We start from the raw sequence: 19,807 nt of genomic DNA, 5'->3' as shown, positions 1-19,807 counted from the left end.
TGTAACTAGGAGATGCGCCTCATGACCAATGCAGAAGCGACTACCCTGGCCACCAAGTCCGTAGCGTCCCAGGTCATCTGGAGGGCACCTCTTTGCCCTCTTCCACCAAGGCAGCAAATTCCTGGGCTTGGTCCTGTGGGAGGCCCTCCTTGAACTTGCTGATGGAGTCCCACAGGTTGAAGTTGTACCTGCCTAGCAGGGCCTGATGGTTAGACACCCAAAATTGCAGGCTGGCTGTCGAATAAATTTTCCTGCCAAACAAGTCCAGCCTCTTGGTATCTTTATTTTTCAGTGTGCCACTCACCTGGCACTGCCTGGCCCTTTCGTTGACAGTGGATATGACCAGGGATCCCGATGGATTCCGTTGCCGGTGGTGGAATAGGAATAGGGCATGCCCCGCTCTGAGGCGAAGTCCCAGCCAGGACTCTAACTCCTAAACTCCTACTCTAACACTTAACGTAAAGGTCTAGCTAAGTACCTATCAACTAACAACAAAGGAGACAGAACAACGGACTGTAAGAACCGCTATCGCTCTTGCAATGTAAGACAAGGCACTCTGACCAACCATCATGGGCGGTAAGAAGAAACTGAGAGGGCATAGGGTCGGCAGCGCCTAATATACCAACTCATGAACGCGGCACTCAAGGAGGCGCTACAGCCAACCTACAGATACCGCTAAGGCAAAAATCTCTGACAACTGTGCACGCACACACACCTAGAATGGAATCGACATGAGCAAGCACTCGAAGAAGAATAATCCTTATTAATAGAAATGACTGCTGATGAGGAAGAAGATCCATAAAGCTACAACTAAAAACCAGAAAAATCTGTAATAGCCCAATGGAATTTGAATAAAGCCTTTAAGGGAAAAGAAGGTTCAGTGAAACCATTTAATCTTCACTGTAGTGTCTGATAGTCAACAGATGTCCTGGCAGTGGCTTCATCCTCTAAGTGAAATTACCTTTGTTGGCCTGTTGAAAAGACAGGCACCTCCCCCTCTGAGTAAAAATTCTTTGTATTCTGCAATGCTGCATCTTGAAAATTTTCTGGAGTGGTAAACCCTAAAATGACAAAGAATCAATTGAGTAAATACCTCACTGAACCCAGTTACTAGAGATGAAAATTATAACCCTCCTTTGAGCTGCTCTAAATGTTTTTTGCTACAAGAGAGGTATACAACTGTCAGAGCAATAACAGCAGTTCAGTGGGAGTCCTTCATGTTTTGAAAAACAAAACAAAAATAATCAAGCATTTTAACACTGTTTTGTATTTTTTTAAAATTACATTTCTCTCTTTACTATATGAATCCATAGCAAGGATGCAACAGTGTCCCTGTAATCTAGCTATCATGTTCCTTCTCACTAATAGAATCCAATGTGGTGGTACCATCTATTTGGAGGCTGACTGATTTTTCACTTCAGCTCCTAGATGGATTGCATTCCAGATCTCTCTCATTTCTTGCTGATTGTTTAAGATAGCCTTCTCTGTTGAAGATCAGTGACCCTGGATTAATTTTTAACACAAAAAGGTATCTCCGCTCCAAAAAGCTGGTGTTCCTTTTGTCCAACACTCAACTCAAGGATCCAGGTGGAATCCTATTGGATATTTTTAGCTTCACTAACTAGGTGCTAGACAACTTCAAATTTGGGAGGAAGGATAGATGAGCCAGACAGAGCTCACATTGAAGTGACCAATGGCTGAGTAGTTAAAGCTGAAGAAACTACACTCACTCTGTAGTATAGTAGCTGTAGGATCTAGCACCTACAAGGCATGCTTAGACTGAGACAGAAGAGTCTATCAGGATAAAAGATGCGACGTTAGGCCCCAGTTTCACAAGCAGTTGATTAGAAAAGGACAATTTAACAAAACCTGGCAGCTCCTGAGCTCCATTTTAGAAAAAAAGAATTAGGCAGGCCTGTTCCACCAAGGAGGAAACCCTGCTCATACCCAGATATGCTTCCCTCTCAGATTTTACTAATACTCACCAATCATTTAGCTAGAAATTGAAAAGAAAAAAAAAACCTCCATCTTGTGAGCAAAACCATAGGTATATTTGGTGCTGTTGCCACTATATATATATATAAAAAGGTGGGATCTGGTGCCAGTGCTGACTCAAAATGAAAAAAATAACAGTACAATTTCAAGAGTCAATCACAATATTTTAGAACATCCCCAGAACAAAGGTGTGCAAAAATAATGTTTTGAGTAAGAAATCCTATGTTGTAAAGTGAATATGAAGTGACAAACTAAAGAAGAGTGTCCAGTTAAATTTATCTAAGATGTCTGTTACTTCAAGTGCTGGACTTCTACTGTTTGCTGCATGGATAACATGAGCCTCTAGCTAAAAGAGAGGCCAAAGCAGAGTGCACAGTTTAGGGCTCACTCTATTTAAAATAGTATGGAAAACACAAAGGGATTATTCTTTTTTAGAAAAACCATCATGACTTGGGTTGAAAAAGTGCCAATAAAATGTCCCAAGCCAACCCTAAACTTCAGGCATTATATTCCATTGTAGACATTTACCACTGCATGCCATTTTTCACAGATGTAGGTGTAAGCTGGTAACTTTCTTTGCCAGTCTGGGGAATTATCAGCCACGCCCAAATCAGTCTTTAGCCCTTACATCCTGGCTTCATTTATCCAAACAACAAACTAATCTTCCAGCTGGGGCTTTCTACCTAGCTACAACTCCCAGGACTTCCCATCTACATCTAGAGTATCCCTTCCCTAGCAACTACTGCAGAGAGACTGCAGCTTCTCTCTGTACTTAGCCCCTTTCTCTATCAACCCCCAGTTTCCTGCAGCAATTTATAGGAAACTCCTGTTCCATTTTTAGCTGCATCTGATTAGTGAACAGGGATGACTGGCCCCAGGCCGCTGGCCCTTAAAGGGACAGACCACCCTATTATAGTACAGATATTAGCAATGGCATCCTGGCAAAACTCCAGTTTGGATTATACATTCTGCTTACCTAAATTCCCACTGCAGTTTCAATTGGAAAAGTTATTTTCTTACTACTTATCCTAAACTATTGTGTAGTATTATTGTGTTCCGTTAAATACCTATTTTGTTCCATCCCAAAAGTGACTGCACTTCAGTAGTGGGTGCAGTGGTTCCTATATACAGTTTAAAATGTTTACAAAAATGTTGGCATCCTTTTGGTATGAAAGAGATATATGAAGGTAATTTTAACTACTGTCTGGAAAACTAATACAAACTGGACATACCAAAACAGTTAGTACAAATTCTCAGATTTTTTCTCTTCAGAAAGTTTGGGTTGAAGTAGCTTAGCTATGAAATCTGGTTTTGCAACATTCAGTCTTTGTTCCCTTCCATTTTGTCATTCTACACAGCAGGTGTTAGTGCTGTAATATCTGCCTGTTCTCGCATAGCTAGAGATTTGGTGTCTCTTCTCTTATAGGGAAACTGAGCAAGTGAAGTCTGAGCTGAAAGACCTATGAGCTCCCCCATGAACTCCACTCTAAAAATATAAGCTAGAATCAAAACATCCCATGTTACAAGTCAATATTATCTTCCTTAATTTTTGTATGTTTGAGTTGTTCAGCACAAATGTTTGTCCACACTGCTAATGTACTAGTTTTTCATCTAGTGCTGAAACAGGTTTATAATGCTCAACAAATAAATACTTATGTCACAATGTGCACTCTGATCTCATCTCCAAAGCCCTCAGTTACTGATTATTACAGCATACCCTGTTTCCTCCATGATGCAGCCACCCCAGGATTCTATGCAGTCACATTCTTCTCAGACAAAACCAAACATACAAAAGAAAGAAGGAAATTTGTTATAAATATACTGGCAGCAAAAATAAAACTTTTTACAAAAAGAAGGTTTTAATTAATATATATGGCGGTCAGATGGCTGTTTATCATAACAGAATCTAGCCTTAAAACTGGAATGTCCTTGTCCGTATTATTTTTGTTCCATCTGCTTTGAATTATTATTAATAACATCCCAATCTATCAATCAACTTATGTTCACTGCATATAGAGCAGAAAGTGGTTGAATGAAAGGGGTTTATACTAGCTACATCATCTAAGTCAACAATGACTTATTTGTTAATTGATTAACATTACTCCTGTATTTTTAAAGTAAAAATGTCTTACAATCTGCAAGACAAGAATTATATAGTATGGACAAGAATCTGTTAAAAAGAAATACTGTATTCTGGATACCTCTGCAAACATTCAGTATTTCTGAACACAGAATAACCACATGTCATTTGGTAGAATTTGCTTCTTTTCTAGCCATATTATTTACACCTTGGTCAGTTTTCCATTGTTAGGCTATTGTATCTATCTGCTGGGTAATGCTACTAATGCTTGCATTTCTACCACCACTTTCAAAAATGATGTTGAGACTCAGTTTACTTGCTACTCTCTGCAAGACATACCTAAAACAAGGATACAATTTCCTGATTTTTTTTTTTTAAAGGAAAGAGTACTAACCCACCCCAACAATGAGAGGAAAGTTGCTCCTGACTAGATTCTACTGCTTTTTGAAGGATTTGATGACATCTCCACTACACAACATATATCAATAATTATCACACAACAGTACTGGGGATAGAATAGGAAATAACTGTGCTAAGTAAAAGGAAATAATGCTGTATCTCAGATACATGATATGGTACCTGCTAATTAATCGTGACCACATAATAGTGAAAGGAATACTGCTTTGACAAATATTTTGATGAGAGAAATTTGGACAAGCATGTCTGAGATACTCAAAATTGACTCCTTGGGTCAAATTCAGAAGTGATACATAAGGTGATGAAAGTTACTCAGAACCAAATCCAAAGCCCACTGAAGTCAATGGAAAAACTCCAAATGGAAAATGGAAGTCAATGGGCTTTGGATCAGGCTCCCCTAGAAGTACTTACACCCACTCTACTCATGTGCTATAGTGTTTAAGTTGGGCTAATTCACCTGCTGTGGAGCAGATGTAAAAAAGATGCGAGTTAAACTACCATCGTCCAACATTAATTTATATTTTCTTGCACCTTCTTGGAGTTTAAGTTAGACTCCTTTGCACATAGATTCCATGTGACTTAATTACATCCATTCTACTTAAGTTATAGGTAAGGGAGTCTGAGTGCAAGAGGAGTGGTCTAAGTTAGCATAACAGGTTCTAAGTTACATCACTGTACACATCAATTATGAATTTGATCCCTTGACTCAGACAAAAGTGTCACTGAAGTCACTGAGAGTGATGACTGTAAAATTAGTGCAAAGCAGGGTCGTGATTTATTTAGCCTTGATTTGGCTAAACTCAAGTTTTGGTTCTTATTGTATAGCGTATAACAAAAGCAATTGCTGTATGTTATTTACAGTTATGTTGATGTACATTTGTATGTAACCACACACTTTACAAAAAGCTTGTATGTTCGGCAAAAGAGGAGGACAGAAGAAAGTCAATGCATAATGACAGTACATACTCGGTTTTCTGGTTGCTGGCTCCCACTGTATTCCCAGGTTCTGAGCCAAACTTTGTGATAATTCCTGTGCCATAGCCAATGGGAGGGCATACTGTTTTTAGAGGGGAGGATAACAGTAAAGATAGTACACAGTTAGTTATTGCAAATTATATTGCAACACTTCATTCTGGTTTACTACTAATTCAGTACCGTATACAGTAATTTTATCAAACCCATGTGTGACTGCATGCATACACCAAAGAAACAAAGGCCAGAGAAGCTGGTACCTGCCTTTAACAAGCAGTCAATCTGGTCCATTCAGTACCTTTCACAATGAAAATACAAATTTTTCAAAGCAAACTAATTAGGATGATATACATATTGGGCCAAATTCTCCTCCCAGTTATATGCTGGTGGAACCCCACTATCGTCAGTGGGGTTCCACTGGCTAACTAAGAGAAGAATTTATGTAGAGGGCAAAGGTTTTGGGCAGCACAGCTAGATCCATGTCATTACAATGGATTTTCAACAGCGTTGTTGCGTTTTTGGTAGTATTGTCAGAGGCTAAAACAAAGTGCCAAATATAAGGATTGGTGAATTCATAAGGAGGAAATTGTACATTTAAAACATTTTAATAGAAAGAGTTACCTCATTCACTCCAACTCCTCTGGTCACAGAACAAACCCCTCCAAAGTAACTCAAGCTGCTCCTCTTGTAGTGGAATGTCACATTCCTTAAGAACATAAATAAATTCATTAATTAAATAAATAAAATTAAATAAAATATACATAGGATGTTGAATGGGAAATTTAATGCAGTAAACTTGAATAGGACACCCATTCATTCATCTAAAAGATCAAATTCCCACATAACAATATATGTTGTGCGCACTGGTATTCATTTAGAGACAAATTCTCAATGGTAACTGATTCACTTTTAAAATGGAACACATCAAAAGACTGAACTAGATGAAACTTGCAACAAGGAGACACTTATTTTGTAGATTTAGCCCCACCCTCAACCTGCAAACAAAAATCAGAAAGTGCAAATATATCAGATGTTCTCAAAAGAAAAAATGATGCCATTTTCATGGGAAGACAAAAACTGTGAAAATGTTCCAGTTTATTGTAAGTTGTCAAGAAGGAATTTCTGCAGTAAAATATATGTAATCAGTTTAGCACATCTCCATTGTGATGTTCTTAAACTAAAATCATGATACTAATTCATTATATTTTACCTTGACTCATTTTATTTCAACCTATTTAAAAATTGTATAGAATTCAGTACTTTTCCTGTAGATGTATTCTGCCATTTTTAATCTAGGCCTACATCCGCCTCATGTAATCAGTTTTTTGCTACATAACAAATGCTACTGTACCATGTAATGACATTCTCTAAATAGATTGTTTTTTGTAGAGTGGCTAAAGCCCCATAGAAATAAACTGTATGATTTTATAAAGAATCTTACAACTATTATGGATAATAATGGATCCACACCTCCAAGGGGCCCTGAGCTTCAAAAATTATTCTTCTCCTGCAGGGGAATTTCTTCCCCTGAGTTCTTGTTAAAAAAAACCCAAAAGAATGACATTCCAGCCACAGAGGAGGAACTCTGAAGGCCAGGACCTTATGGCATTTGGGTTTTGAGGAACAATGTTATGCACAGTCCTTCGCTGATGTCTCAACAGATTTCTTCTCCAAATGACTGAAAGGAAGCTAGGATGCAACAGAAAGGGCTGTGCAACCTGAAGACAGCTACCCAACTGACAGCTCTACAAACAGTGACAAGTGAAAGGGACCCAATGGCCTGGAAAACTTCACCCACACAATAATCAATTTAGAGGAGGAACGAGAGAGCCTCCCCTCACCACCACCACCACCACCAAATAAAGCCATAGTATCCATTGCTGGACCTTTCCTTCTCTTCCCCACCCCTGGCATAACCACGACCCTAAGATTAGAAGGCTAGATTCTGGAGCACATTTCTACCTTTTGGAGACGATCTTGCAGCAGGCAGATTGTGGAATCTTGAGAACCTTAGTCAAAGTAAGTTACGGTTACAACAGTGGATGCTAGATGTACTAGATCTTGCTAATCCAAACAGGAATGTCAAATTTTGTAACATTAAGCATCTTTGGATTGGATTAGTACTTGGACAGATGACCCTTTGAATATACTTCATTTTCCAGGTTTGCTGACTGTCTAATAACAATAACTACTCATAATGGATTTATTTGTAAATAAGCTTTATTTTGAATGATTTTATATACAGTACAGAACTTGATGCCTTGACTTGAAGCATAATGGTAATGCTCTACAATACTATATTAGAGACCTGGGCATGATTCATTTTCCTGTTATCTTGCTCAATTGACTTCAACAGTAAAAAAAAATCAAAAAAAAAAATCAAGCAGCCTGCTGCCACACTGCCATGAGTTGGGATCTTATCAGAAGTCACAAGCTAAGGCCAGGCCTAGTTGGTTCTTGGATAGACTTCAAAAGGAAAAATGAATCTGAAAAACACGGTATCTTCTGGGCACCAGTCTGCAGCCATTATTTCATCTCCTATGGAACCTCATCCTTCAGTTCCAATTACACTGCTACCATCAGTTTTTCTATTATATTTCACATTTAATTGTCTTTTAAGGGATATTATATAAACACAGATGAATGTAATTTGGAAGTTCAATTGCACGTGTCAGTAAATTCAGATGAGAGTCTCACAGGACCCCTAACCCAACCCTCTTTTGTGTACAATACTTTACAATTTCAAGTGTCTTTATTTCATGACCACACAGAATTAAAAGATACAATATATTAATTCAGCAAGTGACAGTATAATATTTAGAAAGGATGCGAATTCTTTTATAAGTCCATGTAAATAACATTTTGTACAATTACAAATCTTACAAAATCATTCCATGAAGATTCTATTGTAATTCATAGATTCATAGATTCATAGATTCTAGGACTGGAAGGGACCTCGAGAGGTCATCGAGTCCAGTCCCCTGCCCGCATGGCAGGACCAAATACTGTCTAGACCATCCCTGATGGACATTTATCTAACCTACTCTTAAATATCTCCAGAGATGGAGATTCCACAACCTCCCTAGGCAATTTATTCCAGTGTTTAACCACCCTGACAGTTAGGAACTTTTTCCTAATGTCCAACCTAGACCTCCCTTGCTGCAGTTTAAGCCCATTGCTTCTTGTTCTATCCTCAGAGGCTAAGGTGAACAAGTTTTCTCCCTCCTTCATAAATAGAAGGAGGCAGAGTTATGGAAACTGTGAAACTCTAATAGCTCTGACTTTATGTTCTATTAAGTTGTTTTTCGTATCACTGTAAATCTTGTAAGTAGGGTTGCCAACCCTCCAGGATTGTCCTGGAGTCTCCAGGAATTAAAGATTAATCTTTAATTAAAGATTATGTCATGTGATGAAACCTCCAGGAATACATCCAACCAAAATTGGCAACTCTCAAATCATTTTATAAGGAAGAGAAAAATCATTGAAGCAAAGGTGGGACATTGAACTACGATGATAAATATTACAAGAGTAATTCTATCCTTAAGATAAAACTCTTGAAACTGAGCTGCACAGCCTCTAATTATAAAAAAATGCACACGAAAATGCTTCATAAATAGGAGATTGTTATGAATAATTATGTCATAGATGAAAAACAGATTAGTGTCCGCCTTGTTGCAGTGAATACAGTAAATCAACACAAAAAAACAATGGAAATCATAGTATAGAACCATATTCCACTACCAGCAAGATTTTTTTCATATGAATAAAAAAGCCACAATCCTGTAGTCCTTGCACACACAACACTCCCATTAAGGGTGGCCAGGTGCCCGGTTTTCGACCGAAAAGTCTGGTCGAAAAGGGGACATGAGTGTCCAGTCAGATCTACTGACCGGACATACAAAATCCAGTTACTGCGGGTGAGGGAGTCACTGGGTCATCATCCACGCCAGCCCCTACTCAGCCAGGGCCGCCTCCTACCTGCGTCAGGCGGCTGCAGCTCCCAGCCCCGCAGGTTAGTCCCTCCTGACCTGGTGGGAAGGGGAAATGCAGCGAGTGATGGGGGAAGGGAGAAAGAGGAGAGGATGGGGCGGGGCCTCGAGTGGAAGGAGTGGACAGGGCAGGGCCTCGAGGGGAAGGGACAGGCAGGGGCAGGGCCTCGTGGGAAGAGGCGGGTCAGGAGAGGTTCCAGCACTCCTGCTGGACTGTCCATTTTTTAAATATTACCAAGTTGGCAACCCTAACTCCCATTTAAGTCAAAGAAGATAGGATGTACAATTGTTGCAGGACTGGGCCCTAGTAGACTATCCCTCCTCGGCACAAAAATTAAGTATACAAGAGCTGTGCATAGGGAAAATCCTTAAAAGCCTTTGGTTATATCTATGTCCATACTTGCAACAAATGTAATGGTTCCACAGTCAATGTAAAACTAAAAATAAAGTGGTAAATCTACACACCACCAACCAGACCAATTATCTTGGCTGGATGCTAGGGAGATCAGTGAGTAAGGAGGAAGAATTCACACCATCCCTGCCCAGACTGTAGAGTGGCAGAAAAATCCACTGGAAGCTACTGGCTGGAATAGCTTTTGCACCCCTAGCATTTGCCTTCAACAGATGAGGATAAAATTGAGGACCTGCATACGGACAGATCCCCTACCCTGTCCCCTACAGACTGTTGTACCAGAGAGCCCTTGCATAGCTAGGTTCTGAACTGCATAATGGATGTGCAACCCTATGACCCCCCCTCCCAAACCTACTCCCCCGCCCCCCCCCCCCCCAGCTATGTGCAGCAAAAACATTGTAGTTTTCTTGCCAGAGGCCTCTCTGCTGTGCCCACAGACATGTAGGTAGGATTTGCCCCAAAATGCATAGCTTCTCAGGCCAAATTCATTTCTGGTTTAAGCATGTGCAACTCCATGAGTTCCCATGATTGATTTCAGTGCAGCCATAGGGGTGAGTAAAATATGGCACTGGAACATTCCTGTAGAGGACACCCTCAGTTCTGCCCTCTCCTGCTACTCACTGGAAGGAGGATGGTATATTGCAGAGCTGGTTGACGTCCCAAACCGCCCAAGGGCACGCTAATAGTCATGTTTACTCAATCCTGTAGCTGCACTGAGTTCAGCCATAGGAGTATAGCAGCACCATCCCGGACCCTCAAGAATGTCTTTGAGGTCTGCTGGCCCCACCATGGGAACCTCTATGTAAGATAATCTAATATACAATATAAAAACTATCACATGGTCATCAATAGAAAAACATTCAGGAGACTAGCGGGCTCTGTTCCCTGATAAATAAGCTGCATATACAAGTACTTTTTTTTAAGATAGCAAACTATAAAATCAAACATCTACTCTAATCAAAGATCTAATCAGATCTCATTAAAGATATGGCTAGAGCACACTATGGTAAATGTCTGGGCTCTATTTACAAGTGAATAATAGTTGTATAGGCTTCAAAATTTCATAATACACGTTGGTATGCCTGTAATATACCTTGTTGCACACTGTGGACAGGACTATTACTAGATTAAAATACCAGAAACTGGCAAATATAGCCAAAGGTTGGTTGATGTGCAGGCAGAGAAGAAGAGAGAGAGGTAGGTTGGCAGACAAGCATACATTCTACATGCGTAAAAACTAATGGATTAAACCATCATCTAATAGTACATACGAGAGCAGGTGTACAGCATCAGTATGTTGTTTGATGTAGTACTGTCGATATTTGGAGAAGTCATGAAGCATCTGCAGAGGGTCAGGGCGAATATTAATACGATCCCTGTCTGTCCAGGTTTCCACAGCAACCAAAACCACCCTGGTGTTCAGCTGTTCCTTGTATATCTGGGGACAGAGACAGGACAGACACAGGAGTAGAACACTGGGTCAGACATGCACAGTTAGCCAGTCAGAGTCAGCAGAAGGACAAGGAGGATAAAGAAAGAGGGAAACATGGGGAAATAGTTAGCTGATATGCCTAAAAATCTATAATCTGCTAATCTTATTTTATTAAATTTACTATTCTAGAGGACAAAATCCAGTTTCCAAATTCCAATTTTGACCTCCTATTTTTCCCCGTTACTGTTTCTCATGTCTGATCAAGTAACTGATCACTACACAGGAATATCTACATTTCCCCATACAAATTTCCTAAAGATACACTGATTGATCTCAATTACCAAGGAAGAGGTCACACCAATCCTCAATCAACCTGAAGGAAAGTAGCGCTGTTTTCTCCAAAACAGTTCTACAAAAACTTTTTAATTCACATATATAGTTTGATTCTCATTTACACTAAGACCACTTCACTCCCACTTTAATTCCTCTTTACACTGCGAGAGTGGTATAAATACTATTTACACCAACTTTAAGGGCCACCTTGTCCTTCCAGAGCAGGGTAAATGGGTATAAGTGTAAATGAGAATCAGGCCCTAAACATTTCTTAACATAACTTTAAGATATAAGTAATCTTTGTTCACAAAGGTTTATTTCAGTGATAGAATAAATGTTCTATATAATTCAGAGTTTAATGTACTATATTTTCTATAACATATTCAAGACTTGCAAGTTTGCAAAGGACCTTATATTCCTCATTCATATTTGTTTGTCTGCAATTAGAAAGCATGGCCAAGGTGACACATGAAGAGGACTCACTACCCAGATAGAATCAGCAATGTTTTAAGCAATTAATTTTTAATTCATATGGCATACAAACAGTTACTAAAGAGCATCTCCAAGAGTCACCATATTTTTTTACAAATACACTTTTTAATTTTTTTCATCAAATTATGACTAGAATGTCCAATATAATGTATAACTATCCTGCCTACTGAAATATGATGGGTGCATCCACTGAATAAATCAACAATCACATTAGCCCTTTTATTAGAACATCAGCCAGTTTATGCCTAAAAGGAGTCAGCAGGCAACACACAGGTTGGAAAACAGGCAGTGAGCACAGGGACAGGAGAGATCAACCTGACAAGTTTAATTTTATCCAGAAAAGATTTGAAAGAAGGAATTGCATATCAAGAAAAGTCTTGTGATAATGTGTTCTTTCTAAAGGAGTCAAGTTGAGAGTATGTGTAATCCATTGTTTGTGAGAGGGTGATTTATTGATTGCCAAAAGCAATATCATGAGATTATGGAAATCCAATAAGGCCAGATGAATAAAATCTTAGTTGATGTTTGATGGCTGGGAGTTATTCTATTTCCTGAAGCAGACAGATATTGTGAGTAGGTGGAGAGGGGGCATGTAAGGACCTGATACTCTCAAAGTGCCAGTAACCAGTAACACTTCAGCAAGAAACACAGCCATGCCCCCTGGATCCATAGGGGGAATGCAAGGAGGAAACTTTCTGCTACATTTCAGGTTCCTTTTAAAATAAATGGAGACACCACGCTACAGGCCCTTCATGAAAGGAAAAGTGGACAGAGTCTGAATGTTTATGCATCCAGCAGTCGGTGTACACTCTTGCTAAAACCCACTGTGCAAATTATTCCTGCATTGATCAGTGCTAATTTGTAAGGGTGGGAGTGTGTGCATGGCCACTGGCAGCCAAAATAAGGACACAATAGCATTGTTTACTGCAGAATTTGGTCAAAATATTTCTTAAGATACATTCACTGACTTCCCAGACTGAAAAATCATTATTCTGAAATTAACTACAAGCAAAAAGGGAGAAAACCAAGAGAATTAATAAAAACAGAAAGTGATGAGAGATCAAACGAGTTCTATCAAGCACTGTAAAAATACCAAGGGGGAAAAAAGACCAGAAAATTTTAAGAAAATATAGAGTCTGTGTCTTTTTAGAACTCATCTTACTGAAAATTTATTATAGTACAATATATTTTAGACATATTTAAGCTAGTCATACCCTGCTTGCTCAATCAGAGCCCATATTGAGGTGACAGGGATGTTTTGGAAGGGTTCTTCATCAGCAGGAGTTCCCAGAGGCATTCTAGCTGATTTAGCTAGAATTCCTATGAAAGCTAGGGGGAGTCAATGCCAGTGCAAGGGCTGCAGCAACCTTTAGTATGATGCAGAATGAGCTTTCCCTACATCAGCTTAATTCTACTGCCCAGTGTGGAAGAGGATGGAGGAACGCTGGTCCTAATTATCCCTGTGTTTGGGGAATCTAACAATGCCAGTAGGCGCTTAGTCCTTGACATCAGAGGATGACATTCATCTATGGTGCACAGGGTCAGCAAAACATCCTTCCTCCATATCACTTAAGACCAGTATTAGGGTTTAGCGGAGGAGTCACAGAGCAAGTGGTTACACAAGGATGTCTATGCACGCCTGCATGCTGAAAAAAGAATCTTTGTACCATCCTATACAAGCTGGCACAAATGGCTATCCTGAGGGTGGGCTGGAGTCAGGCCAAAAAAGGGGTATCTCTGTTGGCGCCAACATCCTTCACAAGTAACTCTCACATAGGCACAGAGCTAGCTACAATGTTAACCTGGAAGGAATTCTGAGATTTTCTTGGGTTGAACTGTATTTGCCTCTGTCCTTTGTTTTCCTATCTAGTCACTACTGTATATTTAATCTTTCTGTACCTCTTGTTTGGGGATGTGTAATATAATAATGCAGAAATAGTCCCTATTTTCAAATGAGTGCTCTGATAGGACTCTCTCTGAAACTATAGGCTATTTCACATTATTACTGAAAAACATTCCAAGGCACTTCAATATTTTTATGCATTATATTTGTATTCACTTAAAAACTATGCAATGTACTTCATGACATTTTATGTACAATATATTAAACAAATAAAGAAAAAGATTAGGTAGTATTTCCTCCACGCTATACTGGACTGAACTGCACCACACAATACCACTGATTTCAGTGGAGTTTCAAGGAAAGAAGAGTCTGACTCAGAGTCTTGCTAACAATTGTATTCATAGCTTTATTTACCAACCTCAAAGAACTGAATTAACTGGTGGGAAAAATACAAGAGGAAATATAAAGTGGACAAAACAATCCTAACATATATGCCACAAGTATGATTCATCACATTTCTTTACTGTAAATAAATTATAGCTGAATGTGTTGGGATATATATATTTATCAATCTACATTGTGATTCATATATCCAGGTAATATGTTATAGGTCATTGAGGCCTGGCATGAATGACACGTGCTTGACATGAATATGTGCATTGCAAGTTGGCAACAGAAGCAAGAACTTAAGGTCAAGGACTATTAGAACTATTTGTGCAAAAACAAATAGTGCAAAAACCTGCTCTTGTTATGTTCTGAGAAAAATACGGAAAATCAGCAGAAAAGGAAACAACACCAGCTAGACTGATATAAAATTGTATAAGAATTGGAGAAAATGGCATGCCTTGGATCATGGCAGCCCGCCCAAGATTGTCTCTTTGTAATTGTGTGGGTAGAAGGCCTAGTAAACAAAGGCAAAGAACTGATGAAGTGACGGAATGGACTATAAATGGTTGCCTATAATTTCTGCAAATTGGAGTTGTTTATTGATCCAGAGTCCCATGTGGATGTAGAAGTGGTTTTTGCTGGCTCCCCACATCTTATGATCAGAAGGAATCTCGACTGGCCATTGGGACCATTCTGACCTTTGGACTCTGGTACAGTATGTTTGGGGTGTGAATGTGTAGTGAGTAAGGTTTGTTTTGTAATCAATAAAGAGCATTTAGAGTATTATATACCACTACTTTGTCCAGTATCTGCCTGCTCCCCATCCCGTACGGAGACCTCTACTGCGGGTCTAACATGCGGTGGAGAATGCGGAGGGGGGAGAGATATTAAGGAGTGCTGGATTTCGAGACGGGTTCTTACAGTGTTGGGGGAGTCCTTATTTAAGACTAATAAAGGTGACTCCTTATTTGTGAGAAATGTGTGAGAAAAAAAACATGTGGGGAGATACCACGTGGTGTTATTGTAATAATGTTTAAAACACTGTTTAAGAAGAGAAGTAAAGGGGTGGAAGAGGCAACCCAGTGGACTAAAGTTAAAATCCCTTCTGTTAAAGAAGGAGATTATTGCATTTGGGACATGCCCTTGGATGGAAGGTGCAGTGGAACCGGATGTAATATTTGATATCTTAGAAAACATGTTTGAGAAATATGTACGACTGTACAAACCTAATGCCAGTAAAAAGCAAACAGCATGGTATCGGGCTGTTATGGCAAGCTGTAACAAAGGCAATTGCATGTAAGGGGGAAGTCTGTGCAGAGTTACAAACATTACAAGAGAATTTTAAAACTTGCCAGGAAAATTTGGAACAGGAAGTGAGGCAGGCACAGATAATGCGAACTCAATTAGAACAAATGGGGAAACAAAATAGGGAATTGGAGAACAGAATGATGGATTGGGAAAAGATTAAAGCAGACAAAGATAAATTAGGCCATCAAGTGATAGGAAGGAAATAGTTAATTTGAGATTTGACTAAGGAAAAGGAAGAGGAGATCGCAAGCGTTTCTCACAGTTGGTGCCAGAAAACTATAGCAGCATTGAAAAAGCAAGTGAAAATACAGGAGCTGCAAGTTGCGGCTGTGTGTCAAAAAGAGAGAGATTTGGATTCCAATGATATTTGGTATGGAGAGGATCTGCTAGGGGGTCAAGAGAAAAGGGAATTTGACCAACCTCGAGATGGGCTTTATACTGAGTTGAGGGAAGAAATAAGAAACTGTCCGGGAGAGCCTAAGCCAGAAAAGTCTGAAGCAGTGATAGAATGGAGATCAACCATTAAGGATGCAGTGGGGGAGATACAGTCAGAGGAGACACAAATAATTTGTGCAAGTTCATCAGACTTCAGTTGATGATAAAGTCATTAGGCCCAGTGAATATGAAAAATTTAGCTACATGGCTAGTACAGTGGGCAGAATTAGGAGGAACAGAAAATTTAAATATGAGTGAATCTTATAGGTTAATCAGGGCAGCTACTACTGGAGAGATTAGACAGGAAGTAGATCAAGTGAAAAATGCTTTGGACAGGCAGCCAGAAGCACACCAACTGATACCACGATTTATTATGCTGTTAGGAAAAGAGAGACGTCAAAGACCCATGAAGGTGTTAACCAGTGCAGATTACATGAAGCCTGGAGATTCACCAAGGGATTACCTGTTAAGGAGAATAACATTGGGATTATTGACTGGAGAAATACAACCGGTGACTAATCCCAGGGCGGAGGTCGCCAGACATGTCAGAGTCGATACTTTGGTGGCAGTTGATTTGAATCGGAGGGAATTTTGGAATTATGTGTTTGAAGGATTGGACAGAAAAGTATTAGAGATGTCTACTAATTTGGTGAACCAAGCCGCCCAGGATGAGGGGTTAACTGTTATGGATTCACTGGAGCACTGGATAGTATGCCAACAAATGATGACAGGGTGAAGCCAGATAGAAGAATTGAAACCTAGAGTACCTTTTGTTGAAGCAATAACATATTCAAATGAGAGTGCTTATAGATCAGAATACTGTGAGAGAGGAAGAGACCGCAATAGAGGACAAAACACCCCACCCCAAGGAGGTAGAGGGTGGAATAATCAAAATAAGCTCCAGAAGGGAGTAGATGTGATTTGGAATATCGCTTGGAGGTATTTGAAATTGAGGGGAGTAGATATGGATAAGTGGAATGGGAGACGTACTGATGAACTGATCAAGAACTGCAAAGGATGGAAGAAGAAATGTTTAAGGAGCAGAAAAAGGTTGCAGTTATGCAAGCTGAGGGTTCAGAGAAACCTGCTCTATAGAGAAGCCCCGATCACAAGTTGCTCCCCAAGGGTCCTCAGGAGTGGGAGATGGTAACTAGATTAAGATGGGATTCAAATGGGAGGCCTAGGACAACTGTCATTGTGGGAGATAATGGACCCAAAGATGCCCTATTGGATAGTGGGGCTGGTGTAAATATTGTAAGTAGAAGTTGTGATTTGACTCGATATGTGTCAGAGATCATTACAGCAGCCTCCTTTATTGGGGAAGGAGTGACAGGAAAAATGTATCATTCAGTAGAAATAGCTATACCCAGAGAGAGAGTGGGGGATTTTTGTTGTAAAGAACAAATGCTTCAGATAGATCAGGCGGCTGAGCCAGTAATACTGGGGACTCCTTTTTTGAAGAGGAATCGGTTAGTTTTGGATTTAACTATGGAGTTCTGTGGTGTGTGCCCAGCTGGACGGAAAGCATCCTGACAGCAGGGTACATTCCAAGAATATGTGCTGCAGAAGCAGTGGAGGAGATTATACTGGATCAACAGGATGTGTGGGTAAAGGAGTTTCCCGATGTATGAGTTAAGAATAAAGCAGAATGTGTTAAAATCAAAGCATGTATTAAAATCGTGGGGGACAAAGTGCCACCACAGAGACAATATAAATATCCTGTGCAAGCAGAGGCAGGAATTGAGAAAATAATTGAATCATTAGAGCAACAGGTAGTGATTGAAAAGGGGAATTCCTCATACAAATAGCCCACTTTGGCCCATATTAAAAGCCTCAAGAGATTGGAGATTGACAGTGGATTTTAGACATATTAATAAAGCTACTCCCAGTATGGCACCAATAGCAGCAGATCTACCTCAAGTGATGGAAAGAATACAGGAGGCCTGTAGTGGGGCAGCTGCCCCACTCCCTGAGAATTTAGGCTGCGCAGACGAACAGCCAATAGGAAGAGGGCTTATTGGGAGCCAATCAGGGCCAGGCTCAGCCCTATAAAAAGGCTGCTCAGAGAGGGAGCAGGCAGTCTGTCCCCGGCCTTCAATAGGGGAAGGTCTGTCTCCAGGGCTGGGAGACTAGCACCTGGGACAGCGCAGTGCTGGGCAGGCCCGGGGGAGCAGAAGGGAACTCCAGCCCGGTGTCTGCCAGGCTGCAGGCCCTGAGGGGAAGTGCCTAGCCGGTGCGAGGGGCCAAAGGGGAAGCAGCCCAGGGACGTGGACAGACGGTGGGAGAGAAGGAGGGCAGGACAGCTGCCACTAGCGGGTCCCTGAGTTGGGACCCAGAGTAGTGGGCGGGCCTGGGTCCCCCCTTCCCCCTTGCCTTACACCCGGCCAACAGGAGTGGCTGTCTTGGGCTGCACCAACCCCCTGCCAAGAGGGGTGTGACTTTGGGGGTACAGTTGCCCACATTGGCCGGGGCACAAAGAGACAGCTGATTGACCTGCCCCCAGAAGGGGGCGAGGATGGACTAAGGGGCACTGCCAGAGGGCGGTGGCCTGAAGAGGACGCCGCCAAGTTGGGAGCAATGCGGGTCCACACGCCAACCGAGGGCGAGACGACAGATGGGAAACCACCGGGAGAGGGCGCTCCAAGGCTGGGAGAGCTAATTCCTGAGGACAACCAGCAGGAGGCACCGCAGGGGTGAGTCCGCGCTGCTACAAGGCCCCTAAATGGTTCTCTGTCATAGATTTGGCAAATTGTTTTTTTGCCATCCCATTGAGTCCCGATTCTGGGGCCCGCTTTGTGTTTACTTTTAAGGTACAACAGTATTTATTTAAAAGAATTCCCCAGGGCCTACACTGTGCTCTGGCTATTGCACACCAACAAGTGGTGTGAATGCTGGATCGATTATCCAAAGAGGATCGGGAGAATGACATATTAGTGTGGGGGAACACTGAAGAGGAGGTGACTGAGCAGACTAAAGAAGTGTTGAGACTCATCCAGGAAACAGGTTTAAAAGCTAATAAAGAGAAAGCCCAACTAGTGCAGAGGAGAGTGAATTATTTGGGGGTGATCCTAGGGGAACAAGGAATTCAGGTAGATCAACAAAAGGTGAAATCATTAATGAATTTACCAAGGCAGAGGATTCTCATGCGTTGAGGGTGATGTTAGGAGGGTTTAACTATTTAAGGAAACACATCTGGAATTTTGCCATTATAACTGGACCCTTGTGACATTTACTAAAAAAAAAAGTCGAATGGGAGTGGGGGCCTGAAAAAGAAAAAGCTTTCTGTCGTTTAAAACAAGCCTTGATGCAAGCTCCAGCATTGAAATTCCCAGAGATAAACAAGTCATTTGTGATTAAGTTGGCAGCAACCCAACGGAGTCTAGCGGCAGTATTAATGCAGGAAATTGACACTACGTTTATACCAATGGCATACAAGTCTAGAAGATTAACCCCATACAGAGCAGCAGTTTGGGATCTGTGAAAGAATGTTTAGCTGCTGTGTGGGCCATTGAAGCTTTTGCTTTGACTACTGGCACAGCCCCTATTATCAATACAAACACCTCACTCTCCCCTGAAGTATATTTTATCAGGGAAACTGCAGGGGAAATGAGTATCGAATGCCAGAATGGCCCAATGGATGTTGATGTTAACTAGCAGAGATGTTACTTAATAACAAACAAGCAAGGATGTTACCATATGCCCTCCTGATGGA

At 40.8% G+C, this 19,807-nt stretch overlaps 1 protein-coding gene across 1 annotated transcript in view; it reads right to left on the bottom strand.

Moving 5' to 3' along the window:
* Window positions 1-19,807, bottom strand: part of ADAM23 (ADAM metallopeptidase domain 23) — a 171,887-nt gene that overhangs the window by 58,152 nt on the left and 93,928 nt on the right. Inside the window, exons 11-15 of the mRNA XM_065413052.1 lie at window positions 11,137-11,303; window positions 6,086-6,170; window positions 5,459-5,549; window positions 3,713-3,761; window positions 962-1,061 (exon numbers count right to left, since the gene is read on the bottom strand). Of these exons, the coding sequence (XP_065269124.1) occupies window positions 962-1,061; window positions 3,713-3,761; window positions 5,459-5,549; window positions 6,086-6,170; window positions 11,137-11,303 (492 nt within the window). The remainder of the gene's footprint in view (window positions 1-961; window positions 1,062-3,712; window positions 3,762-5,458; window positions 5,550-6,085; window positions 6,171-11,136; window positions 11,304-19,807) is intronic.

The sequence above is a fragment of the Emys orbicularis genome, chromosome 11 (genome assembly GCF_028017835.1).
Source record: "Emys orbicularis isolate rEmyOrb1 chromosome 11, rEmyOrb1.hap1, whole genome shotgun sequence".
NCBI classification, from domain to species: Eukaryota; Metazoa; Chordata; order Testudines; family Emydidae; genus Emys; species Emys orbicularis.
This window is presented reverse-complemented; position numbering and strand designations above follow the sequence as displayed.